Raw genomic sequence first — 26,473 nt, 5'->3', positions numbered from 1 at the left:
GTACTGCGTGGCTGGACTTGCCAGACGTTTATATTGACATAATGTATCGCTCGTAACGGGCTCGTGCCGCCGCCAGTAAGCTGTGTGACGTCGGCCTGTGTCGTGTCCCTGTTGTTCTCTGCAGGCAGCATGAATTCTCTTCCAGGCAAAACGGTGCTGTCACTCTGCAGACGCACGCCAGCGGGCGCTATGAGGGTCTTTGCAGGCTCCAGGACTCAGTCCGTGGTCCATCCGGCAGACAGGGCCTCCATCCAGGCTCTGAGGGTTTGTCACTCCGGGTCGGGCCGCCAGCACAGCATCAGCACCAAGAAACGCGGCTATGACATCACCAGAAACCCCCATCTCAACAAGGTGGGCTTTCCAGCTTCTGTGACAGGAACGCTCTCCAGTTCTGGGGTTGTAGCCAGGCTCTCAAACCCCTCATTCTAACAAACACACCGCCAGATGACTCGCCAGAGACTCCACGGTGGCTTTGTTGTCCAAATCGGATGGAAATGTTTAGAACCAGCATTCTTCTTCAAGTCCATGGAAACCGCCTACAAATAAACAAACAGTCCGTAGAGACGACAAATCAGATGTAGACAGAATTGTAATGGATATGAGTCTCATTTAGTTCGATCAAAATTCCCTCCATTGCCAAATCTGCACAGCGTCCAAAGTTTGTTTTAGGTTTTTATCCAGACACGTGGTGTTGAAACACCAAAAGAATAAGAGGATTCTTCTGAGAGAGCAAAATAAACCCGTTTTAGAGGACCAATACATCAGCAGAGAGCCACTTCGTATGAGTTTAATTACACTTCTTGTCAGTGGCTGAATTTTGTCTACTGGAACCGAGTGCATTCACGAGCACATTTGAACGCCATATGATGGAAATCGATGAACTGACTGCACTGACCTGCATGTAAAATGGGCCTTTCCGGTTAATTCCTGTCTTCAAAGAAAATTCAAATTTCTCATCTGCAAACAAGCCTTTTAACCTCATCTGTCTCCCGTCTGTGTGGTCCTGTTTGCTGCTATACGAGATGCACTCTTGAATTAAGTCTGGCTTGTAACTTCAGAGCCTCGTGTCAGCCTGCCCGTGTGCTGAAGAAGTTAACACCGGCGGTTAATTACAGGAGCTGGTCAGGAGGGCTTCCTTAATGGGTTTGCTTTAGTGCCTCTTTACCTGCTCACTCCGACAGGTTTAAACTAAATCTGTTAATCTGTGACCCTCTTCCCTCTCAGTCGCTCACCAGGCTTTGTGTGTGTCTATGTATATGCATGTGTACACAGCTTTATCAGTGAAATTCACAATGAATCCTTTCTTTCTGACCTCTGGTAATGAATGACGATAAACAGTGTGCTGCCGTATCCCTCTGCCGTGAATGCTACTCTACCGGTGAGCGCCAAGGCTAAATTATAACAATAGAGATATTTTTCGGTGAGCAAAAGTCGCCAGAAATTTGACAGCCCGCTGGAAAATAGAGGTTTTAATTGACTTGCAGAATCCTCTCTGCTGCTCGCACCGTCAGCGTTGGATCTACAGGATGCGAAGTTTTTTGCAGGAACTCGCCGACCTTTTCTGACTCAATAGTTTCCTCTGTTTGTCTGTGATTTTGCTGCTGTGTGTTTTCGAATGAAGGGAGAAATCAGGCCGAGAGACAGAGTGAGAGAGCAGAGGGAAAGACATGGAAGTGGAGTTGACAGGGGAGGAAATTCAGGCTCCTGTACCATTGGCCAGAATAAATAGATTAAACCTCACACTCCCCTTTGAATACCGACTGGCAGGAGCCCTGCCAGCATCCCACAGGAGAGGAAGGACACCAGCGAAAATGCAGAGGTGTTAGCAGGCCACTTCTCCTGAGTGGCGGCTTCTCCTGTCTACTAACTACTCCTGTATACTAACTACTCCTGTCTGTTACCAAAATATTTTCTGCACCTTTATTTTGCTTAGATTTACCATGAAAGAGTTTATTAACAGTTAGACAGAATGAACAGAAAACCATTGGGATCATTTGGCCATATGAGTTACATCTAACCGCATGTGAGAATGACTACCAACCGATTCATGCTGGTCTGTCTAAGTGAAACTGGGATTTCCCATGTGGTTTGTGGTTTTAGCTTGTTGCAGAGGATAAACCCTCAAGGTCTGGTATAGTAAACGTAACAGATCTGACTCCACCCTGCAGGGGATGGCTTTCACTCTCGAGGAGCGACTCCAGCTGGGCATCCACGGCCTAATTCCTCCCTGCTTCCTGTCCCAGGACGTCCAGGTGCTGCGGGTCATGAAGAGCTACGAAACACGAACCAACCCTTTAGACAAGTAAGTACAGACTGACGTGGTCCAACCTTACTGATGATACCGTCCCCTGTCCATACACCTCACTTAAAAGGAAACAATCAGGGTTTTCCGCATTATCTCCTTCTGTATGCTGTAGGGATAACGCTCCATTAGCAGCTCTTTTATTTAACTCGATCAAAACCTTGTTGAGTGTCACAGAAAGTTGAATCAGTTCATCTGGACACGACGTCTAGTGGGAGAAAAGTTCCATCACTCATCTAAGTGACGTCTTCAGTCTCAACTGACTGCCGGTGTCCCCACCCTTATAAACAATACAGTGGCATAATGACCGAAATCAATGGTCGGTTTCATCGTTCGAGATGAACTGATTCAACTTCCTGTGGTTTTCTTACCTGGATTATTGAGCATGCATAAAGACTTATTTAACGTCTTTTAAATGAAAAATACTGTGAAGTTGTTCAAGAGCCCAAAGAATAATAAATTCAGCTCGGCATCATTGGAAAAAAATTGCTGTTATTAACCAATGCTGACTGGTATGTTAACTGCATCCATCTCTCTCTGTCTGTGTGTGTGTGTGTGTGTGTGTGTAAGTAATATTATATTAACATTAGTGACATTTATAGTAATAATAAAAATAAAATGAAAAATGATTTATATATATATATATATATATATATATATACACACACACACACACACACACAGTATAACATCAGTACAGTAATAGATGTATGAGTGTTTGTGTGTGTGTGTGTGTGTGTGTGTGTGTGTGTGTGTGTGTGTGTGTGTGTGTGTGTGTGTGTGTGTGTGTAAGTAAATAGGTGTGTTGTGGTTGTGTTCCATCACTCGCTGTCCCTCAGATTGCGGCAGGCAGAAAGGAACTGTGCTGCAAGTGTAGCGCACTCTGCTCTTTTCCCCCCAAGACTAATTTGAATTTTTCTTCATCATGAAGGTCGCTGAAAATTGGGCAGAACCGGTTGAATTTAGGGAAGTAGATTTTTCTGATGGTTTTATATTTTTCACACGTGGTTGTGAAGTGTAGCTGTGTCCCCACCTCCCTCAGAGAGCAGTGTTGACACAACCGTTCATCAACAGGTAGCCACAATCTTCGGTGGCGACCGGTTTCAGTGGCCAGGCTGGGCTCACTGAGTCTGTACTTAGTCAAGGTGGTTCTCAGTGTTGTGTCAGTTACCCTGGTCAGATAATCTGCCAGTGTGTACTGTCTGTTTAGGGCCAGATAGCACTGCATTTTGCTTTGTGTTTGTGTTTGAGTGTTCCAATAGTTGATGTAATTTTGTTTTTGATGTGTTATAATTTGGTTGACTCTAATTGATTTTGTATCAATGTTCTGGTCTTGAGGCTGTGAGTTGTCAGTATTGTTGAGTGAACTAAGCATCAAGACCAGCTGGCAGAGGGGACTCTTTTCTTTGCTCAATTCTTGGCATTTCAGGGCTTTGTAATGGTATGAGTAGGGGTCACTGTTTTTTAAATGTTTCCAAAATGTGATTGCCCTCTTTTGAGTTTTGATTAATAATGGATATTGACCTAATTCTGCCCTGCATGCATTGCTTGTTGTTTTTCTTTGTACATATGCAAGATGTTCTTGCAAAACTCTGCATGCAGGGTTTCAATTGGGTGTTTGTCCCATTTTGCAAAGTTTTGCTTTGCAAGTAGACCCCACACTTCACTGCCAAAGAGGGCAATTAGTTCAATTGCTGATTCAAATAGTTTAAGCCAAATTCTAATTGGGATTTCAGTGTAAATCTGTCATTTTATGGCATAAAAAAGCCCTGTGTGCTTTTCTCTTTCAGTTCATTCACTGCAGAATTAAAATTTCCTGTGGATCTTATTTTCAGGCCTAAATAATTGTGTTGTGAGGATGATTCTATTGGATTGTTTCCGAGAGTGATATTTGATGTAGTTCCCTGAGATTTGGATCCTTTTTGGAATATCATGGTTCTGGTCTTATCCATGTTTACTGCCGGGGGCCCAGGTCTGGCAGAGCTGTTCCAGCAGATTCAAGTTCTGCTGTAGCCCTTGGAGAGTGGGTGACACCAGGACCAGGTCATCTGCGTAGAGCAGGATTTTGATTTCTGTGTCATAAAGGATAAGACCAGGTGCTGCAGATTGCTCCAACTTAGTGGCCAATTCATTAATATATATGTTAAATAGAGTTGGGCTTAAGTTGCAACCTTGCTTTACCCCACGTCTCTGGGTGAATGAATGTGTTCTTTTGTTGCCAATTTTGATGCTGCGTTTATTGTCTGTATACATTGATTCAATTATGTTGTATGTTTTACCCCCTACACCACTTTCAATAACTTTATAAAAAAAGACCTTCGTGCCAAATTGAACCACATGCCTTTCGGAAATCTATAAAGCAGGCATATATGTTTTCATTTTTTTTGGTTAACGTGAATGTCAGTTAGGGTGTGTAGGGTGTAAATGTGGTCAGATGTTCTGCAATTTGGAAGGAATCCAATTTGACTTTTACTCAAGACATTGTGTTTAGTAAGGAATTCTATAAGTCGTGCATTAATAATGCTACAAAGAACCTTCCCCAGGTTACTGTTCACACAAATGCCTCGGTAGTTGTTGGGGTCGAATTTATCACCTTTTTTTTATAAATGGGGGTAATGAGTCTCTCTGTCTCTCTGTCTCTCTCTGTCTCAGGTACATCCTGCTAATGACACTTCAGGACAGGAATGAGAAGTTGTTTTACCGTCTTCTGACCTCAGATGTAGAAGAGTTTATGCCCATCGTGTATACGCCCACGGTGGGGCTGGCCTGCCAACAATATGGCCTGGCCTTTAGGAGACCACGGTGAGACCTACACATGGACTCAGATCTAGATTCGCAGCTCGACATGTCCTCATTAGCATATCAAAATGCAAATCCTATGATTACAACATCAAGCTGATTCTTAATTTAAAATTGAATTGAGTATATTTAAACTTAACACCCACTATTCTGCATGAGGCATTTCTCTATTTGTGCCACCATGAATTAACAGTAATATTTCGTGAACCAAGTATATTTTTCAAATCAGACATTTAGGTGATGCTCTTATCCTGAATGCTTTACAGTGATAATGAAATTAGAATTAATTGTCAATTTGTAGGAGTTAAAAGGTACTTCTGCTTAAACACGTGTGTCATTAAAAGCCGTCATACATGTTCTAACAGTGAACTATTTACCGTAGGACCACTGATGTTGACTGTCATAACATGCTGGGTGACCACTGATACTTACACTGTTTACAGAGGACTCTTCATCACAATCCATGATAAAGGCCACATTGCCACCATGCTCAACTCCTGGCCTGAGGAAGACATCAAGGTACACACACACACACCGCAATCTGTGGTTTACAATCTGATTATAAAGTTCAATATTACTCGCAGACTGTGCAAAATTTCTTCCTGGCCCAACTGACTTAGTTAATATGACTACAGTGTATGTCCAATAAAACTTCAAGGCAAGTGTTGCTATTTTTACTTCATCTTATCAACACTATAAAATAGACAGAGGTGATTGCTGACCTCTAGATTCTGTCAATTATTATTTCTGCAAATGGGAAGTTGTGGTTATGTCTCCATCCAGGCCATTGTGGTGACAGATGGGGAGCGCATCCTCGGTCTGGGTGACCTGGGCAGTTACGGGATGGGTATCCCTGTGGGCAAACTGGCTCTCTACACCGCGTGTGGAGGCGTCCGGCCACAGCAGTGTCTCCCCGTGCTGCTGGACGTGGGCACTGACAACCAGGTACCTCCACGGCTGTGAGGCGAACACACTCAGTGAAAACCTGATAAATTTACCATCAAGAAGAACGCTGTCAGAGAGTAGTTATTAATACGATGAGGGGGGGTTCGCTGAATTCAATGAAAAGGCCTCTGTGCACCAAGTCCGAATTTTTCTTTAAATCCGTCATTGTTGCCCAACAGCTCTGAAAATTCCCTGAAAGCTTATTGATGGACACAAAAAACCTTGTAGAAAATCAAAACTGTTCCAAAAGCATTTATGACCGACAACTTTTTCAGAGTTGGTATGCAAATGTAATGGACAAAATGACCAAAAAAACAAAAATTGGACTTGGTTTTCAGAGGCCTTTATTTAGAGTCATAAAGGTACTGAATAGCACATTCACACGGAGACTGATGAGGTGAGACGTTGTAGAGCACAAAAGCGGCAGTGCCTCGAGAAGAACGACGAGTTATTTTTATTTATTTATTCCGTTATTTGTACATTTATTTCTCTGTCAGGTGCTTCGGGATGACCCTTTGTACATTGGACTGAAGCACAAGAGAGTAAGAGGAAAGGAATATGATGACCTGATAGACGAGTTCATGCAGGCAGTGACCGATAAGTGAGTAAAATACCCGTCAAGATTTGTGTGTGTGTGTGTGTGTGTGTGTGTGTGTGTGTGTGTGTGTGTGTGTGTGTGTGTGTGTGTGTGTGTGTGTGAGAGAGAGCGCTTGCTTCTTTTTGATTGGTTGCCTTATCCCCCCACAGGTATGGGATGAATTGCCTGATTCAGTTTGAGGACTTTGCCAACAGCAACGCTTTTCGCATACTTAACAAATACCGGAATCGTTACTGTACATTCAACGATGACATCCAAGGTAAATCTCTCTCTCTTCTGTCCCAGAAAGTAGAATCAGGTCCTCTGGACATAAGGTTTAGAGGGAGAAACGTTTCGTCACTCATCTAAGTGACCTCTTCAGTTTCAAATGACTGCAGGTATCTCCACCCCTTATAAACAATATAGTTGCATAATGACCAAAACCAGGGATTGGTTTCATATGCAAATGGTGTGACCATTAATAGCCGTGTGTACTATTCACAGAGGTCTGCATCAAGACATCTCTCTCCACCACCTTTCAGGCTGATGACATTAGTTTTCCAAACCTTTGTTTATTCAGGAGAGGTTGACTGAGCATGCATGGTCCGTTTCAGCAGCAACCTGCTTCACATTTCTTCCCCTGAGTTCCCGCCTCAGCCTCTCAGAGGGGTTTGAAACAACAACCTCTTTGTCCATAAGAGTCCGCCGTCTTTCAGCTAATCCAGCACAGCTCCGGATGGGTTATCACGGCTAGAACTCGCATCGCTGTCAGATCAGGTTTCAGTCTACTCGCTAATGTGTGAAGGAAGGCGTAGTGACACCGCAGTGTCACAGACTGAGCTCAGGGCTCTGGCGGTAAGCTCCAGTGCAGAACCGAAGAGCAGGGCCACAAACGGCTCTGATTTCACCTCCCACATCTGGCTCCATTTGTGAAGCTGCTCTCATAAGTTTGTTAACGACAAACGGATGAAACCAAGACCTCTAAATGTGAAAAAAAAACTGGTAGAAAACAGGGTGTGAACGAAAACATGTCTTTCAGCAGAACTCCTTTTTTGTGTCGGGGGGGCGTACATCACAGGGGACTTAAGACATTGGTAATAAAACATTTTTGATGCAAAGCGTATGTATACATGCGCTATCTAAGCAGATCTTTGTCTCAAATGCAAATACAAATACTAAATGTTTTTGCACCGCCATATTTGCATGGTGTTGGTTGGAATAACAGCTGGAGTGATGAAGCACCCCCATTACACCCACAAGGTTTTTAAAGAATGCATGTACAACATTTTATTGCAAATGCAGAACTATAGAAATTGCACAGAGCATAAAATTGGGGCAAAAACAGTTTGGTAATTGATATTTTTTTCAGACCCCACCCAAAACACACACACACACATTTTTTTGTATCGTGTTTTCAGGGGAACCGCCCAGTTGTTCACAACCTGACTGAGCAGATTGGTTTGGTTCAGTATAGTACGTTCTATTTGTATTGTTTCCTCCCCAGAAGGTATCTATAATACCTCCCAGATAAATTAAACAAGTTTTATGCAAGGTTTGAAAAACCTATTCCACCAGCCATCCCCCCTACTCCCACTCCAATGCCACCCTTCTGCATCCAGGAGGATGAGGTGAGAGCTACATTCAAGAAGCTGAACATTAGGAAAGTCCTGCTTTGTTGAGCCACTGTGCAGCACAGTTGGCCGCAGTATTTTCCACCATATTTAACACCTCTCTAAGCCAATGTACAGTCCCACAGTGCTCCAAACTCTCTACCATCATTCCTGTGCCAAAGTCCTCAAAGATCACCTGCCTCAATGACTTCAGACCAGTTGCCCTAACTTCTGTGGCCATGAAAGAATTTGAGCGCATCATTCTGTCATACTTGAAATCTTGCACCTCCCCAGTGATGGACCCGTATCATTTTGCCTATCAAGCCAACCGGTTTGTTGAGGATGCAATTAGCATAGCCCTGCACCATGCCCTGCAACACCTGGAATCACCAAACACCTACACACACGTCCTCTTCATAGACTTTAGTTCCACCTTCAACTCCATCAACCCTATCAAACTCTTTACATACTCCTGGATATGAACGTTGATCCAGCCACATGCCACTGGATTCGGAGCTTCCTGTAGAACAGGCCACAGAGGGTGAAGGTTAATAACCTAACCTCACACCCTCTTACCCTCAGTACAGGTGCTCCTCAGGGCTGTGTTCTCTCCCCCTGGCTCTTCTCACTTTACACCACCTCACGTTACATCCACGGACAGTTCTGTGAAAATGATAAAATACGCTGACGACACAACCATTGTAGGCCTCATCTCCAACAATGATAAAAACCAGTACTGCACTGAAGTAGACCAAGCTGTCAGTTGGTGCACAAACAACAATCTTCTGCTTAATGCAGCCAAAACCCAAGAACCCATTATTGACCTATGACGCATGCCAAATCCCAAAACACCAATACAAATGAACGGAAACCCCATCACCACCACTGACTCTTTTAAATTCCTTGGAACATACATCAGCAATAACCTGAAGGGGAAAATGAACACAGAACACATCATTGCAAAAGCTCAACAACGACTTTACTTTCTTAGGCAGCTTAAAAAATACCGACTCAAACATCAACTTCTCATCGAGTCCAACTTCTCATCGAGTCCATCATAACATCTTCTGTTACAGCATGGTACGGTGGCACGGACAGTCAAACACGGAACAAAACTGCTGCGGATTGTCAACAAGGCATCCAAAATCATAGGCAACCCACTCCCCATAGTTGAATCTCTACATACTAACCGGACTGTAAAACGAGCAAAGAAGATAATCTCCGACCCCTCACATCCTGCTCATCGCCTCTTCCGGCTCCTTTCCTCAGGGAGGCACTACAGGTCACTGTCCACTAAGACTAAATGCTTTACAGTTTTTCCCCCCCCCTAGCTATCAGGACTCTGAATTTATCCCTATAGTCCCCTCCTCACACACCACCAGTGTTGTAGTCGAGTCACTAAACCTCGAGTCAGAGTTGAGTCTCGAGTCCCCAGTGTTTGAGTACGAGTCCCCAAAGAAGAGTCCAAGTCCAAGTCATCAAGGTTGAGACTGAGTCGAGTTCCAAGATGGGCTCCAGTGCTCCACTCTGGCACCGTAAAAAAGCTGACATACAAATAACTATTATAATTAAAAATTAATATAGCTATCAATATCTTATGCCAAATTATTAGGGCCTATTACAAAAAAACTAACAAAAACAAAAAAAACAGTCTTTATCAATTAACAAGTCCGAGTCCTCATCTCCAACTTCTGAGTCCGAATGCAGTCAATGCTCGAGTCCGAGTCATGAGTCCTGAAAATCAGGACTCGAGTCGGACTTGAGTCTGAGTCCTGGACTCGAGTACTACAACACTGCACACCACTGGCATGCATGCTATCATCCCGCTAATTGTTGTGCATAATATGTTTGTTTCTGTTACTGTGTGACTGTATTGTTCGTGATAATATGTGGAGTGTCTGCCGTTGTCCATGTATGTATTGTGCTGCAGAGTTTAATGTGTACCGAAAACAAATTCCACCGGCCTTGGTCGTGTGGCTAATAAAACAATCTAATCTAATCTAATAATAACCAGGGAAGGTGGGGTTGATCATTATAAACTCGGGACCATAGAACTCTTCTCCAGTCTAGAGGGAACGTGTTTGGGATTTTCATCGGCTACCTTGTTATGACTTGTGGCTGAAAGTTAAATCAGACATTTTAGAATAATTCAGTTTCATCGTGATCATGGTTTAGTGTTTGACGCAGTTCCCATCTCCCGAAGCCCGGCATCCTGATGAGAAGGGCCGCATAACCAGTGGTGGGAAAGCAGACTCCGTGTTGGAAGTGTTGAGCTTTGGTTGTGTGTTACCTTTACAGGGCTTCACAGTCATTGGAGTTCCACAATCCCCAATTATTTTACTGTCCAGATGAACGAATTGAGGTCAACGATGTGAATAGGCAAAGTCAAATTAGTGACGTACCCAGAGAGGCCTTAAAAGAACTCTGACTGATTACTCATTTATCCTCAAGGCCTACTAAATCCTCGGACCCAACTGTCCCTGGAGTTGTAAAACTATCGATCTGTTGCTTTATGACAACGCGGTTGTAGGCAGAGTCGTGACTTTTTCAAACCCATGTTCACAACTTATAAAGGTGTTATTTCTGATTATCAGCACCTTTATAATTCTCTCCACGCAGGCTCTACTCTGTATTGTCCTCACAAGATCTGGTGTGCGCTCACAGCGTGTTTCCATCCAAGAGTTTCTATGCAGATTTTATCATTTTGAATAAACAAAAGCTTGATGGAAACGGCAAATATCCAATAAAATCGTCAAAATTCGCGTTAAAGGTGTTACACTCGCGTGGGGTGGATAAACTTGTTGTTCAATATAAAGACATGGGAATAGAAATTGATCACATGATCAGCTGTTTCATCTTTATTGTGGGGGTGGAAGTAGTACGGACATGTGACGTAGGACATGTAGGCCTATACGTTCGGGGTCTTATTTCATTTAAGCAGATCTGATAGAAACACACAATAAGTTTCATGATTTTTTAATTTTTTTCTTATTTGAACTATTGGTGTTTTAAACATGTTCTCATCCTCGACTGACGCCAAACTCTCTTCTGTCTGCTTCAGGTACCGCCTCGGTAGCAGTCGCGGGGATCTTGGCCGCCTTGAAAATCACCAAAAACAGTCTTTCAGATCACACGTTTGTCTTTCAAGGGGCAGGGGAGGTAAAAGAACAAAGATTTACCCACAAGAGGTTTTGATAACGTGTGCCGGGTTAATGTGAGACACGCTTGGTGGAGGCGAGTCGGTTATGAGCCACTTATAGACGTGCTGTCTTCTTCGCCAGGCCGCTCTGGGGATCGCCCATTTGCTCATAATGGCGATGGGCAAAGAAGGTGTGAGCAGAGAAGATGCCGCCAAGAGGATGTGGATGGTTGACTCCAAAGGTCTCATCGTAAAGGTAATGCCTGCTTTTTCTGTCTCTAGCTCTGTGTAACCCTTTAAATTACAGGTCATTCATTACACAGAAATAACCGAGTAACTTATGAGTAAAATAAAAGTAACTGTACTGTGATGAGTTGTTGTTACTGAGTAATATATAAATAAAATAGGGTCTTTTCTACATCTCTGGTTTGCTTCCTTTCATAATAATGTACTATTAAGTATAATGGGGTGTCCAGGTAGAATAGCTGTCTATTCTGTTGTCTAGCAACACAGGGATCGCTGGTTCGAATCCCCGTGTTGACTCCGGCTTGGTTGGGAGTCCCTACAGGCACAATTGGCCGTGTCTGCGGGTGGGAAGCCGGAAGTGGGTATGTGTTCTGGTCGCCGCACTAGCGCCTCCTCTGGTCAGTCGAGGCGCCTGTTCAGGGTGGAGGGGGAACTGGGGGGAATAGCGTGATCCTCCCATGTGCTATGTCCCCCTGGTGAAACTCCTCACTGTCGGGTGAAAAGAAGCAGCTGGCGACTCCACATGTATGGGAGGAGGGATGTGGTAGTCTGCAGCCCTCCCCGGATCGGCAGAGGGGGTGGAGCAGTGACCGGGACGGCTCAGAAGAGTGGGGTAATTGGCCGGGTACAATTGGGGAGAAAAGAAAAAAAAATCCAAACATAATCCACATCACATGCTGTATGGGTAAATCTATAACTCACATTCTACCAAACACACTTATTTTGAATCTTTTGTGTCACAAAGGGGTAATTATAGTAATTATCTGTTAAACGTGAATATGAGGTGAATATTGAATGTTGTGTTGAGTAACATAACCATAGTATAGATAGCACCACATTCACCTTACATGTACTACTGAGTAATTACCCCTCATCATATCTGTTTTACTCGTGTACTAACTGGTTATGTCTGCATAATGAATGGCCGGTGATCTAAACGGGTACCATCTATCACCCTGTCTCTCTACCCAAATTCTCTTCTGGTGTCCCTTCGGGTGAATGTACAAAAGGTTAAAAAGACATTTTCCCTCATGCAGGGAAGGAGCCATCTAAACCATGAGAAAGAGGAGTTTGCTCATGAGCACCCCCATCTGAAAACCCTGGAGGAGGTGGTACAGACCGTCAAACCCACCGCTATCATCGGTGAGGCTGACTGACAGTTTGTTTGTATTTGTTTGTTTGTTTGTTTCCATCTCTGCAGTCACACGTGGTGGATATTCACCGACAACTGACGGGTTTCCTAAAGCTTTCTGTGTCACTTGAGCATAGTGACAGATGATATATTAAGATATTATCATCACGATAATCATATTGAATTTTACACGGTATATATCTATCTATCTATCTATCTATCTATCTATCTATCTATCTATCTATATATAATCAAGATATCTGCTCACATATGCAATAAGAATCCAACTGAGGTTCATCACATAGAAGTGTAATACTCAAGGGCATCTGGGTAGTGTAGCGGTCTATTCCGTTGCCTACCAGCACGGGGGTCGCTGGTTCGAATCCCCGCGTTACCTCCGGCTTGGTCGGGCGTCCCTACAGACATAATTGGCCGTGTCTGCGGGTGGGAAGCCGGATGTGGGTTTGTGTGCTGGTCGCTGCACTAGCGCCTCCTCTGGTTGGACGGGGCACCTGTTGGGGGGGGGGCGGACTGGGGGAATAGCGTGATCCTCCCACGTGCTACGTCCCCCTGGCAAAACTCCTCACTGTCAGGTGAAAAGAGGCGGCTGGCGACTCCACATGTATCGGAGGAGGCATGTGGTAGTCTGCAGCCCTCCCCGGATCGGCAGAGGGGGGTGGAGCAGCGACCGAGACGGCTCGGAAGAGTGGGGTAATTGGCCAGATACAATTGGGGAGAAAAGGGGGGGGAATCCCCCCCCCCAAAAAATACTCCAATATTTCAAACTTCCTTTTTGAGACATTTTAGGTAACAGATTCTCGTTATCATTAATTTAAACAACAAAATTGTATGTGATGATATGACAATATCCAAATGTCATCCTGATACAATACCACGGAAATATAATACAGGAAGATGCAGAGGACAGGAAGAGATGGAAACGGAAGATCTGCTGTGGCGACCTCGAACAGGAGCAGCCGAAAGTAGCAGCAGTAGTAGTAGTAGTAGTAGTAGTAGCAGTAGTAGTAGTAGTGAATTCTTGCCCAGCCCTATGTAAGACTCTTAAAATCTGTCAAAAAGAACATTATTTTTTGTTTTTCACTTCTCTTTTTTTTTTATCCATTCATTGCTCTTATTCTTGTGTCTCATCCATTGACGGTAAACCCTGACCAGCTGTGGGGAAAAGAAAAACTTAAAACAGGTGAAATATGCGCTCCGACTTTGCACGGTGCAACGCCAGTTTACTAACACCCAATATCCACAATCAACTAATTCAGTCTTTCTGTTGTGGGTCATCTGATGGGTTAATTTTAAACACAGATAATTGCGAGTGCGGTATGATGAATATAAAATGATGAAAGTAAGATAATCACCTGTGTAGAATGGAAACTGTTGCAGCGCTTTGACAACATGGCTGACCGGCGAACGGCAACGGCGTCGGTGCTGCAAACACCAGCGAGAACGACACGGGTCAAAATTCAATATGGTCGATCTAGTTTGAAATCTTCTCACTGGGGCTCTGTAATTTCATCAAATCCATCCGATTGAAAAAGAAAAAAAAAAGCACCAAGTTTACCTGATTGACTCGTTCCTAAAGGTTCGTCCTAATTCCACGAATGTCTTAACACATCGTTGGCGTTACGGCGCATTGGAAAACAGCTGAAATTGAAAGAAGCTACCGGACACCTTCTCTGACTCCTTACTTCCTGCCGTTTGATGGTTGAGCTGAGCTCTGATTGACTCTCTTGTCTTTACCGCGTCCCGTCTGAAGGCGTGGCGGCCATCGCAGGAGCGTTTACCGAGAAGATTATCAAAGACATGGCGTCCTTCAACGACCAGCCGATCATCTTCGCCCTCAGCAACCCCACCAGCAAGGCCGAGTGCACGGCAGAGCAGTGCTACAAGCTCACGGAGGTAATAACCGCCCACCGCCAACCCCAGCCTTGCTTTTAGATGCAGTATACCACTGTACCGATGATACAAACCTGCTCAAATCTAGTAACGTGCCTTCGATAGTCACATCCTGGGCCCTGTATAGGCACGGCCTCTTGTAGCCAGGTATATCCACAGTGTGTCTGAGACGGATTCCCTTTACACCTGGTATTAACACGCATCTCCGGTTACCGCTTATGATTGGATCTTACTTACCTGCTCAATATGCAAATAACTGCAGCAGGGGTGTTTTTTTAATTTTATTTCCTCATGTATGTATATGCTAGCACCCAATTGGAGTCCTTGAGTTTATTTCGATCCGAGTCCTCACACCAGAGAGAAAGTAGACGCGTGGTGTGGGTGGCCATTGTTGCAGATGTTCTGATGGGGAGTTGACGCCCGGTTTTAATGACGGCAACGGTGCGTGAAGGTGAACCTATTACAACTTATGCCGATGACGGATGCGGTACTAACCGGTTAGGAAATGCGTTCACGCCGCACTTCCCGTGTGGTCACAAGTGTCTCCGGCCACCTCCGAATGTGGTTTGGGTGATCAAATTCTCGATCTGTCTTGCCTACCAACATGGGGATCGCCGGTTTGAATCCCCTCGTTACCTCCGGCTTGATCAGGCGTTCCGACAGACACAATTGGCCGTGTCTGCGGGTGGGAAGCCGGATGTGGGTATGTGTCCTGGTCGCTGCACTAGCGCCTCATCTGGTCAGTCGAGGCGCCTGTTTGGGGAGGAAGGGGAACTGGGGGCAATAACGTGATCTTCCCACGTGCTACGTCCCCCTGGTGAAGCTCCCTCACTGTCAGGTGAAAAGAAGGAGCTGGCAACTCCACATGTATCGGAGGAGGCATGTGGTAGTGTGCAGCCCTCCCCGGATTGGCAGAGGGGGTGGAGCAGTGACCGGTATAATTGGCCAGATACAATTGGGGAGAAAAAAGGGGGGGAATCCCCCCCCCCAAAAAAAAAGCCTTTTCCAGGTGTGACCTAATCACCTGAGACGCAATTTAATGCCAGGTATGAAGGGTCCAAGATGTCCCCCATGGTTTCCTTCTCTGTCTGATTTTTTTTTTCTAATCCTCTTCTCCTTCACACCCCACATCCCTCCATCTCTCTCCCCTCCGCTACCAGGGGCGGGGCATCTTCGCCAGCGGCAGCCCCTTCAGCAAGGTGACCCTGGCGGACGGGCGAACCTTCTACCCAGGTCAGGGTAACAACGCTTATGTATTCCCTGGCGTGGCTCTGGGAGTTATCGCCTGCGGGGTCCGCCACATATCGGACGACATCTTCCTCACCACGGCAGAGGTGATGTCTACCACCCCCTGATTTTCACAGTGAATAACAAAACATCGCCGCATGTATGAATTCAGTTGTTCCAAAGTATAAGCAGGCTGTACACAAGGCTCAGCGTTTTCGATTTTTACCCATTTTCACTGAAAAAATACCCAGATTTTTTTAAAAAGGATCAGATCGGTTTAAACTGATTTTCCCCTGAATTCTGTTTCCACGGATCCAAAAGTTGTTCGTGTGAGGTTATGTAACAGCGTCCTCTTGTGGCGAAATTCGGCATGCTGGAGGGCTCTGGAAAAATAAAAACCGAAAACGCCGAGCCTTGGCTAGGCAATGTACAGTATATATATATAGTTCCCAGGGGGTTTTATCCTAAAAAGAGGCGTCCACCATTTGGAAACAGTTACTGGTCACACAAAATGACTGAAAGCACAAAAGTTGATCATGGTACTATTTTTAAAGGTTCGTTTATAACGTGTCGATATAGAGATTTCCAGATTGGCTCTTTTTTTATAAAGAAAATGAGGAAGGCAGTGCTTCTCTGGGTCACAAAAATTCTTACAGTTGGTGTAAAAATGCCGGCTGCTCATCAGACTGGGCCGGTAAACATCTTTGGACTAAAAGAAAAATGGAGGCACTCCCGCGGTAAGTATAAAAAGTCCTCGTTAAACACTGGCTGTGCATGTCGACTGCACAGTCTTCACCGGGGCCTGCCAGACAGACACAGGCGTGCACATTTAACAGGTCGAGAGAAAGGTGAGAGCGGTCACATGACTTGGACCCCGCCATTCAAGAGGTAAAAACATGAGTCCATGTTAAAAAAAAAACAACTAACAATTCACACGACCTTTATACAAAGAGCCTAAGAAAGAGTACAACAAGAAAAACAAAATAAAAATTGTTACACTTAGCATGTATACAAGAAGAGTAATTGCAAAACACAGTAAGCTTACATAAAAATACTCGTGTGCCTGCTCACACACCAAAGACTTCTTGGTTTCAGTGGTTAGAGCTTCAATGGCCATGTGTGCTGTTCACAGAGGTTTGGGGAATAGTTGCAACCACAGTGCTGTGAGATGGTGACAGATGTACCCTTATGCCCCCCCCCCCCCTTCGGTTCAGGGATGGTTGTTCCCTCTCCACATTGATGGCTTCTTTGACTCCCCGTTCAAACCACTGTTCCTCCTTATCAAGGATGTGCACAACTTCATCCCCCCTCCCCCTTTTTCTCCTGATTGCACTTGGCCAATTACCCCACTCCTCCGAGCAGTCCCGGTCGCTGCTCCACCCGCTCTGTCGATCCGGGGAGGGCTGCAGACTACCACATGCCTCCTTCCGATACATGTGGAGTCGCCAGCCGCTTCTTTTCACCTGACAGCGAGGAGTTTCGCCAGGGGGGACGTAGTGCATCGGAGGATCATGCTATTCCCCCCAGTTCCCCCTACCCCCCGAACAGGTGCCCTCACCGACCAGAGGAGGCGCTAGTGCAGCGACCAGGACACATGCCCACATCTGACTTCCCACCAGAGGACATCGCCAATTGTGTCTGTAGGGACGCCCACCAAGCCTGGAGGTAACACGGGGATTGGATCCGGTGATCCCCGTGTTGGTAGGCAACGGAATAGACCGCCACACTATTTGGACGCCCCCCCACATCCTCATCCTTTGGAGTGGCCACTGACCTGTCGACTGTGGTGTCCTGGCCTGATGCATTTCATCACTTAGATCAGGGGTGGGCAGTCTTATCCAGAAAGGGCCGGTGTGGGTGCAGCTCTTTGTTCCAACCAAGCAGTTACACACCTGTGTCTCCTCATCAAGTTCCTCAGCAAAGACTCTGCTGGCTGATTAGTGGGATCAGGTGTGTAACTGCTTGGTTGGAACAAAAACCTTCACCCACACCGGCCCTTTCTGGATGTGATGACGCTGAATGTAAGGAGGGGCCGCTGTGGCGAATACCCCAGTTCTGACTGACTCGTCTATGCTGAGCGCTAGAAAAATCTCATTAGATCTGTGTTGGTGACGGGTCTTTATTTTTTATTTTTTCCATCTTGCCAGATTTTATTTAAAAATAAAAATAAATTTCAATATTGCAGGTGAACTTCCATCTAATGTCTTAAATCTGTGACATGAATGATCAGAACTTTAGACAAGTAACGATTGGTCAGGGAGAAGTAGTTTTGTTTCAAAGTCATTAAGAAAAAAATTTATCAAGGCAAAAAAAAAAAAATATATCTATACACACAGCACTTTTAGTTGCAGTTATCTGAAATGTACTCCGTTGTGGTAAAGAAATAATTTCAGGTGACTTGTTAGTATGCAGCTTTTAAAGCAGTGGAGCACCAGGTCCACAAACAGGACACGAGGGTGAGATCAGCCCAGGTAGACGAGGGGGCGACAGGAGATAGGAAAAGGTTTTGGGGAAGGGATTAAGAGTTTGGCTGAATCAGAAAGTCCCGATTTACCTGCACCGATAGACTAGCAGGCTTATCGGGCATGCACCTGTGAAGTTCCGATTGACTAAGGCGCCCCAATTCATCAATTAATCAATCGTCTGATATTGCACACAAACAAACTAGGCCTAATAATGTAACCCTTGGCCTCCGAGTGAATGCGATTTTGTTAAATACACAACCTAAGCCAGCGCAGCAGCAGCAGCAATCACTGTCTACATGTGTGAGGCTTGTGGTGGCAGATCTTGGCATGGTCTGAAGTTCCATCTCATTGGCACATTTTAACCTCACAGCCCTGCACTCCTTGCAAACTTGACATGATGCCGAGCACTTCATCGTCCCAGTATCTTAACACCAAAGTCTGGAGTGCAGACATGTGGATTCAGCCTAAATTCATAAAGGGGTGGGGGGGTGGGGTCTGATTTCAAGGCTTTATCTTCATTTCTTCTTGGATTTTGCCTCCAGGGGTTGACCAATCTCTCTCCCACGCAGCTTTAAACCAATTGCTCTCTCTATCTTGCCCATGACTTGGTTGTTAGGAATCGCTTTCCCAGTCTCATAGTCAGCAATGACCTGAGGTTTCTCATTGATTTTAGTGGCCAGGTCTTTCTGAGTCAGGCCTTTGTCTTGGCGGCCCTGTTGGATGACCTTGCCCACCTCCAGAGGAACCCTATGGTGGTGCAACTCCTCCGTCTCCCTGTCCAGTTTAGCGGTGTTCTTGGTCACCAAGTGCTGCCTGTTCTGCCCTGCAGACCACTTCTTGGTTGTCTCAACTTCTTCTCCATGTCTCTGAGCTGCTGCGATAGCCTGCTTGGATTTAGCCTGGGTAGCAGTCAGTCCCTTTTTCCTCAAGACAGTCACGGTGTCCCAGTCGCTCTCTGCCATTTTCCAGGGGTTATTCGACACCTGCGATAGTAAAAAAAAACACTCAAATATTTTCAACTGTCTTTGTGTGAAATAAATGATCTGAACCAGGGATGGGCAATATGATCCAAAAAGGGCCGTGTGGGTGCAGGTCTTTGTTCCAACAAGCAGTTGCACACCTGATTCTATTAGTCAACCAATAGTCTTTGCTAAGGACCTTGATTTATAGACGGAGGTGTGTAGCTGCTTGGTTGGCACAAGACTATTGGTTGATTAATAGAATCAGGTGTGTAACTGCTTGGTTGGCACAAGACTATTGGTTGACTAATAGAATCAGGTGTGTAACTGCTTGGTTGGCACACAGACTGCACCCACACCAGCCCTTTCTGGATCATGTTGCCCATCCCTGAATTCTGAATGAATGTTGTCACTTCCCAAAACAACAAGGGCTGCTAAACACGGCTGTGAACCACGTGTTCCCTACAGTGATGGGTCTGTTTAAATAGTTCCCTTCTCTCTAGAGACTTGGCTTTCCCCATTGCTCTGGCAAGGTCATTTATCTTAGATCCCCTGTGCAGAAACCGTGGGTGCGTGTCTTTAGCTTGAGAGTCAAAGTCTGTGTCAGAGTCGCAAATTCTTCGTAGTCTTTGGACCTGGCCATAAGGGATGTTAGAAATAATACTTCTAGGGTGGAAGCTGTCGGCCTTTAAGATGGTATTTCTGTGCGTGGCTTTCCTAACAATGGAAGTGTGTAGTCGGCCTTGCTCATCCAACTGAGATTTTGAAATCCAAAAAGTGAATCTCTGACAGACTGTACTCCACACTATATTGGGGTTGGGTGAGTTAAGGAATTGATGGAAATTGATCAATTGCTCGACACAACTTGGAAAAAAGAAAAGATCAGTGTATCTCCCATACCACCCAATCCTCTCTCTGAATGGGTTTATGTGTCCAAAGATGTATCGGTCTTCCCCATAGGCCCATAAAATGGCCTGCAAAATTAGCAGCATGCGCTGCCATAATGGCTGTCCCCATCCCCTGTCGAAAAAGCTTGTCCTGGGAGGGAAAAGACATTGTAAAGTTATTGTTATGAAGACCTTGTCATTAGAACAGCTGGTCAGGGAGGAGCTGTAGTTGTCTGGGGGTAAACAGCGACACACGGAATTCACATTATTACTCCCCCCTTTCCTTTAACCCACTGGACCAGCTGAAACCTGACCTTATTAACATGCTGGATGAAGCGTTGGGGAAACAAATGGAATTCAAACAAGACCAGGTCAAACCCCAGTGTATGGCTGGACCGAGTGTGGTCAACGTTCGAAATTGTGGTCAGCTTCTTGACAGTAATATTAAATGTCGATCTGCAATTTTCTGTGGTGGCCCCGGTAATATGTGTTGTTAACTACGTTCGAGTAAAAAAAACAGTTATAAATGCAGTTGCAAGAAGTCTTTGGTGTGTGCACGTGCACACATGAGTATTTCTATGTAAGCTTACCGGCTCTCTGTCCAGGGTTTTGCAATTACTCTTCTTGTATACATCCTTAGTTGTTATTTTTTGTGTCTTATTGTGCTTTCTTATTGCTCTTTGTATAATTAGTCGTGTGAATTACAGGGGCGCGGCAAGACGCTCTGAGTGGGGGGGGGGTGCTGCTAACCGAATGTAAAAGTGTGACGTCATCATATGTATATTCTTTTAAATCAATTCGCCATATTTTACAGAAAGATGCATAAAGATGAATGAAGACCTTTCCTCAACAAATAATTTCTTCAATAAATAATCCAAAATATCATTTCTAACCCGTCGTCAGTGTCACGGTGGTTACTGGCCTTATGTTGGTGTTTTTAACTTTCTCGTTTTCATTTCGGCATATCGCAGGTTAGGCGACTGCTGTGTCTAACATGGCAGGCTATTCCCATCTCCACTTGAGGGTACTGCAGCACTTTCAGCACCCCCATACCCGTGTCCCTGGTGAATTATGGGTTTTTTTAACATGGACTCGTATTTTGTACCTCCTGAATGGTGGGGTCCGAGTCATGTGACCACTCTCACCTTTCTCTCTACCTGTTAAATGTGCCCACCTGTGCCCGTCTGGCAGGCCCTGATGAAGACTTTGCAGCCGAAACGCGTAGTAGGCATGTAGCCGGTGTTTAATCAAGGCTTTTTATTCAGATGGCTCCTTTTTAGTTTATAGGCCTCGAATTATGATCCCTGGAGATGTGTAGCGTTTTATAACGTATCGAAAGCCGTGTGTCTGTAGCGTCCGGCTTCAGTTTGAGGCCTTTGCTGTCCTTTCAGACATTATTCTGTGTATTTATTCCGTATGCCTTTGCTTCCTCTGTTTGTCTCCGTCTCCTTTTCTCTCTCCGTCTGTCTTTCTCTCTCAGGCCATCGCTGACATGGTGACGGAGGAGCACTTGGCGGAGGGAAGACTCTACCCTCCACTCAACACCATAAGGGAGGTGTCGTTTAAGATTGCCGTTAAGGTGAGCGATCGCCACATAAATAACTACTACCAGAGGTGTGGACTCGGGTCACATGACTTGGACTTGAGTCAAACTGACAACACAAATTTGATGACTTTAGACTTGGCTAGACAAATTTGAAAAAGACTTGCGACTTGCCCACGAAATAGATGAGGGAATTTAATATCGTGATCATGGGAAGAGAACAAGGCACAGGACAGTCTTTCTCTGAGGTCCTCAGAGGAAATGAGGAGATGTATTGGTATTTATAGGGCGATATAATCAAGCGATGACTGTTATATGGAAATTGCTGGTTGGTTTTTCTTTTACACGATTCAACTTTGACTTTCACACCAATGTCTCATTACTTCGCTTGGACTTGAGCCTTTTGACTCGAAAGACTCGATACCTTCTCCAAGTCCGAAGACAAAATGCTATTAAAAGTATGGAGTCAATCAATTCTTCTTTTCCATATTTACAGATCAACTTTGATTCAATCCATAATAAATACAAGTTTTAACAAGCATTCATGACTTGCTTAAATTTAGTATATGAACCATTACTCTGTTTTTAAAAATGTCAAATGGCATTAAATTTGATGAAGAGCGCATGATGACTTGTTTAGGACTTGAAACTTGAAGTTTAGGCCTGCTGACTTGACTTGGGACTTGAGTGTCAAGACTTGAGACTTGGAAAACAACGACTTGGTCCCACTTCCGCCGCTTACTTATCTTCTCACCTCTCCAAACCCGTGGTCTTAATCATCGCCTTTGTCCCTCTTGTGCTGTTCCCATTGTGTGTTCCTTCCCTCTCAGATTGTCGACTACGCATACAAACACAACGTTGCATCCTTGTACCCCGAGCCGAAAGACAAGGAGGCGTTTGTGCTGTCTCACGTCTACAGCCCCGACTATGACTCCTTCACCCTGGACACCTACACTTGGCCCCAGGAGGCCATGGAGGTCCAAGATGTGTGATGCCTCCACCGCTTCCTCGCCATCCTTCAGCCCCCCTGAAATTTGAACCGCTGCAACTGAGCATTGCTTCTGCTCGCAAAACGCCACCATTCATCCATGCCTTAGATAGTTTTTTTTTCTTCTTTTTTTTAATTTAATACCAGAAGGTGGCTGCTCAAATATACACAAAAATTCAAATCCAACACAACCGGTGGACAGTATAATTAAAATGCACAGCCAACCAAACAATGCATTGCTTTTGCTGAAGCCGTCTTGCTGCCTATATTTGTTCAGTTGGTGTTATGGTGTCCCATGTACTATTTAATTTTTTAAGTGGCCTGTACTTCGCAGATGACTCGAGATGTTTATTACATCAACTGTACAGCATATCGGATGCTGTAGCTGTGTCCAGTATACATGTTGGATAAGGTATTCTCACGTGGTGCATGCCATCCACATTGGCTCCGAAAGGGAAGTTTCAGTCTCCTGACTGCAACATGATGCCAACTGGTCTTGGTTGAACAGGGGACTTGACATGCAGATCTTCATAGTGCCTGTATAAGTGTGACCTCAGGGGTTAAACCCTCAGCCCTAGTTTGGTGGGAGGCCAGATAGGATAAATGAAGGTTGTCACTGGGCACATGGCAGCACTTGTGTCATCGCTGCAGTGACTTGGTGTATTTACACCCCTGTCACGCCACGCTATAGCCCCGGTTGTGACCCCATCTCTTTTGTAACCGCTAGTTAGTCTTGGATGGGCTCACATAAAATTACCATAGACGGACACGAGGAATAAATCAAAAGGTCACCTTTTTACCTGTTTTTAAATCAGGTATTGCATCTTTGAGGGTGTACTCATGTTCAAAGTCTTTGCGGTCTACTTGTGTGGGGTAAAATGTTTAGCAGGGGTGAAACAAATGTTCCATCCATCCATCCATTATCTGAACTGCTTATCTTGCTCTCAGGGTCGCAGGGATGGTGGAGCCTATCCCAGCAGTCATTGGACGGCAGGCGGGGAGACACCCTGGAAAGACTGTAGGGCCGACACACACACACACACACACACACACATTCACACCTAGGGACAATTTAGTATGGGTGATTCACCTGACCTACATGTCTTTGGACTGTGGGAGGAAACCAGAGCCCCCGCAGGAACCCCACGCAGACACGGGGAACACATGCAAACTCCACACAGAGGACGACCCCCAAGGTTGGACTACCCCGGGGCTCGAACCCAGGACCTTCTTGCTGTGAGGTGACCGCGCTAACCACTGTACCACTGTGCCACCAACAAATGTTGTAATCGCATATTTCAATGGCTTGTGCTGTTGATTTTGAGTTCGAAGATGGCTCGGTCTGCTGCACCTCTTCGTTGTACGTTACGGAAACGTAAATGCAGCAGACAAACGTACAGCAAAGGTTGAAGAAGCGCCACACAAACTTCGCATACGTTACCGTAACGAACAGCGAAGAAGTGCAGCAGACAGCGCCATCTTCGCCCTCCAAATCAACAGCACGGGCTGCTGACATATGTGATTCTAGGGCGGCACGGTGGCCCAGTGGTCAGCACTGTTGCCTTGCAGCAAGAAGGTCCTGGGTTCGAACCCCAGGCCGTCCCAGGTCCTTTCTGTGTGGAGTTTGCATGTTCTCCCCGTGTCTGCGTGGGTTTCCTCCAGGTGCTCCAGTTTCCTCCCACCATCAAAAAGACATGCATGTTAGGGTTAACACTCCTGTCTGTGCCCCTGAGCAAGGCAGTGGAAAGAAGAACTGGAGTTGGTCCCCAAGCGCTGCAGCTGCCCACTGCTCCTATACGATAGGATGGGTTAAATGCAGAGAACAAATTCATTGTAAGAATACAATGACAAAAATAAAGTGGCTTTCTTTCTTCTTTTCTTTCTCTTAAACATTTGTTCCACCCCGGCTAAACTCTTTACCCCACTGGTAGGACTGCAGAGACCTTCAACATGAGCATACCTTAAAAGATGCTATACCTGGTTGAAAACGTGTAAAACCGTGACCTTTTGATTTCTTCCTCATGTCCGTTGGTGGTACGTTATGTGACCCGGTCTCAGAGTCAGAGGTTGGGAAGAGATGGGATGACAGGTGGGGCTCGGCACGCCAATTCATTTAACACGTACACTGGACTCGAATACACTCCACGTTCTTGTCTTGGTCTTGCTCCGTTGTGGGCCTCGCCCCGGTCTCGCTGTGTCCGTGCTGCAAGAATCTGCTGCAATTGACCACGTTAGTCACGTGCCAACGGGATTCAAGCTTGGTGACGAATATTTGAGTTCAATGCAGGCTTTGAACATCTCTCGAGTGTCACCGTCACCTTTAATTGGACTTTGCTGGGATGTTGTCATACATCAGCGTGTTTCCTGTTGGGCTTTTAAACCTTCCTGTTTCGGTGTTTGAGTTAGAGTTATGGATGTGACGTTACTTTAGTGAGGGAACTCATCTTTACTATCCTCCCGGTGCCAACCGCTGATGTACCGCGGAGGAGTTTTTATTTGGGATTTTCAAGGAGATTGAATGTTTTCGAAGGGAAAATAAAACTTTTGAATATTAACTGCTGAGTGGTTTTTTTTTTCCTGGGTTCTGAATAATTTCTTTACAGTCCCCCCTCCCCCCATTTTCCCCCCTCCCCAGTTGTATCCGGCCAATTACCCCGCTCTTCCAAGCCATCCCGGTCACTGCTCCACCCCCCCCCCTACTGATCCGGGGAGGGCTGCAGACTACCATATGCCTCCTCCCATACATGTGGAGTCACCAGCCACTTCTTTTCACCTGACAGTGAGGAGTTTCGCCAGGGGGACGCAGCGCATGGGAGGATCACGCTATCCCCCCCCCCCCCAGTTACCCCTTCCCCCCGATCGGAGGAGGCGCCAGTGCAGTTTTTTATTATACCTTTATTTCTGATTTCTCCCCTCTTTTTCTCCCAATTTCGTGGCCAATCGATCACCAGTTCAAACACCCACCCTCGTACTGCATGCGTTTGCCAACTGCATCTGTCCGGCCGGCAGTCTCGGAAGGAGACGCCTCGCCACTTTCGTGACAAGGCGAATCCAGGGCGAACCACTGCTTTTTCGGTAGAGGCTAGTTCCCATCGATGCAGAGAACGGAAATGGAGTAGAGAACGGTCAACTGAGCATGCGCGAAATGCCTCTACCATGCCTCCACACGCCCCGCGTTGCATCCAGGCGCTAGGATTCTAGGAAGACCCGCCCCTACTCTGCGTCTGATTGGCTAACTTTAACCCTAACCCCGCCCTAATCCTAACTCTAAGTCTAACCTATCCAAACAACGGAGGCAACGTGTACTTGCGCATGCTCAGTTGACCATTCTCTGCATCGATGGGAACTAGCCTCTACCCTGCTTTTCCCCACACACACACACACACACACACACACACACACACACACACAGACGCATTCATGTGACGAACACAAGCCGACTCCGCCCCCCTCCCGAAGACTGTTGCCAATTATTGCTGCTTCATCGAGTCCGGCCATAGTCGGGTCTGACGAGACCGGGGCGCGAACCCGGCGGTCCCCAGTGGGCCACTGCATCGAAACAAAGCCGACGCTTAAACCGCTCCACCACCGCGGACCTCGCTAGTGCAGTTTTAAACTTTGGGTACACACAGGAGCCCTGTATTTTGAGAGCGAAGAGCTCGAGATGGAATGTACGATTTCAGGAGATCAGACAGGTAAGATGGGGCCAGCCCATTTAGGATTTTATAAGTCAGCGGAAGCAC

The 26,473-nt window shown here is 45.7% G+C and overlaps 2 protein-coding genes across 3 annotated transcripts; one reads left to right on the top strand and one right to left on the bottom strand.

The window, feature by feature from the left end:
* Positions 1-129: 129 nt before the first annotated feature.
* Positions 130-25,266, top strand: me3 (malic enzyme 3, NADP(+)-dependent, mitochondrial). Of its 2 annotated transcripts, XM_056289047.1 has the most exons (14): positions 130-351; positions 2,169-2,302; positions 4,955-5,104; positions 5,545-5,620; positions 5,885-6,046; positions 6,544-6,647; positions 6,794-6,903; positions 11,295-11,392; positions 11,515-11,628; positions 12,656-12,761; positions 14,522-14,664; positions 15,822-15,995; positions 21,680-21,778; positions 22,573-25,266. In XM_056289047.1, the coding sequence occupies exons 1-14, from the start codon at positions 130-132 to the stop codon at positions 22,732-22,734; spliced, it is 1,854 nt and encodes a 617-aa protein (XP_056145022.1). In that variant the 3' UTR covers positions 22,735-25,266. The 2 variants fall into 2 exon arrangements, with proteins under 2 accessions (XP_056145022.1, XP_056145023.1); XM_056289048.1 differs by lacking the exons at positions 130-351; positions 2,169-2,302 and having other exon boundaries at positions 4,969-5,104; positions 5,484-5,620.
* Positions 18,869-19,315, bottom strand: LOC130120492 (endothelial differentiation-related factor 1 homolog). Its single transcript, XM_056289050.1, has one exon. It carries the CDS (start codon positions 19,313-19,315, stop codon positions 18,869-18,871), a length of 447 nt encoding a protein of 148 aa, XP_056145025.1.
* Positions 25,267-26,473: the final 1,207 nt, after the last annotated feature.

Source organism: Lampris incognitus, chromosome 11 (genome assembly GCF_029633865.1).
Source record: "Lampris incognitus isolate fLamInc1 chromosome 11, fLamInc1.hap2, whole genome shotgun sequence".
Lineage (NCBI taxonomy): Eukaryota > Metazoa > Chordata > Actinopteri > Lampriformes > Lampridae > Lampris > Lampris incognitus.
Note: the sequence above shows the minus strand (reverse complement) of the source record. Positions and strands in the feature narration are given on the sequence as shown.

Bases quoted from the DNA above. Each gene is read 5' to 3' on its own strand.
- me3 (XM_056289047.1), top strand. From the start codon at position 130: ATGAATTCTCTTCCAGGCAAAACGGTGCTGTCACTCTGCAGACGCACG. The intron at 5,621-5,884 runs GTACACACACAC...GTCTCCATCCAG, and splicing joins GGCCTGAGGAAGACATCAAG to GCCATTGTGGTGACAGATGG. The intron at 6,904-11,294 runs GTAAATCTCTCT...TGTCTGCTTCAG, and splicing joins ATTCAACGATGACATCCAAG to GTACCGCCTCGGTAGCAGTC.
- LOC130120492 (XM_056289050.1), bottom strand. From the start codon at position 19,315: ATGGCAGAGAGCGACTGGGACACCGTGACTGTCTTGAGGAAAAAGGGA.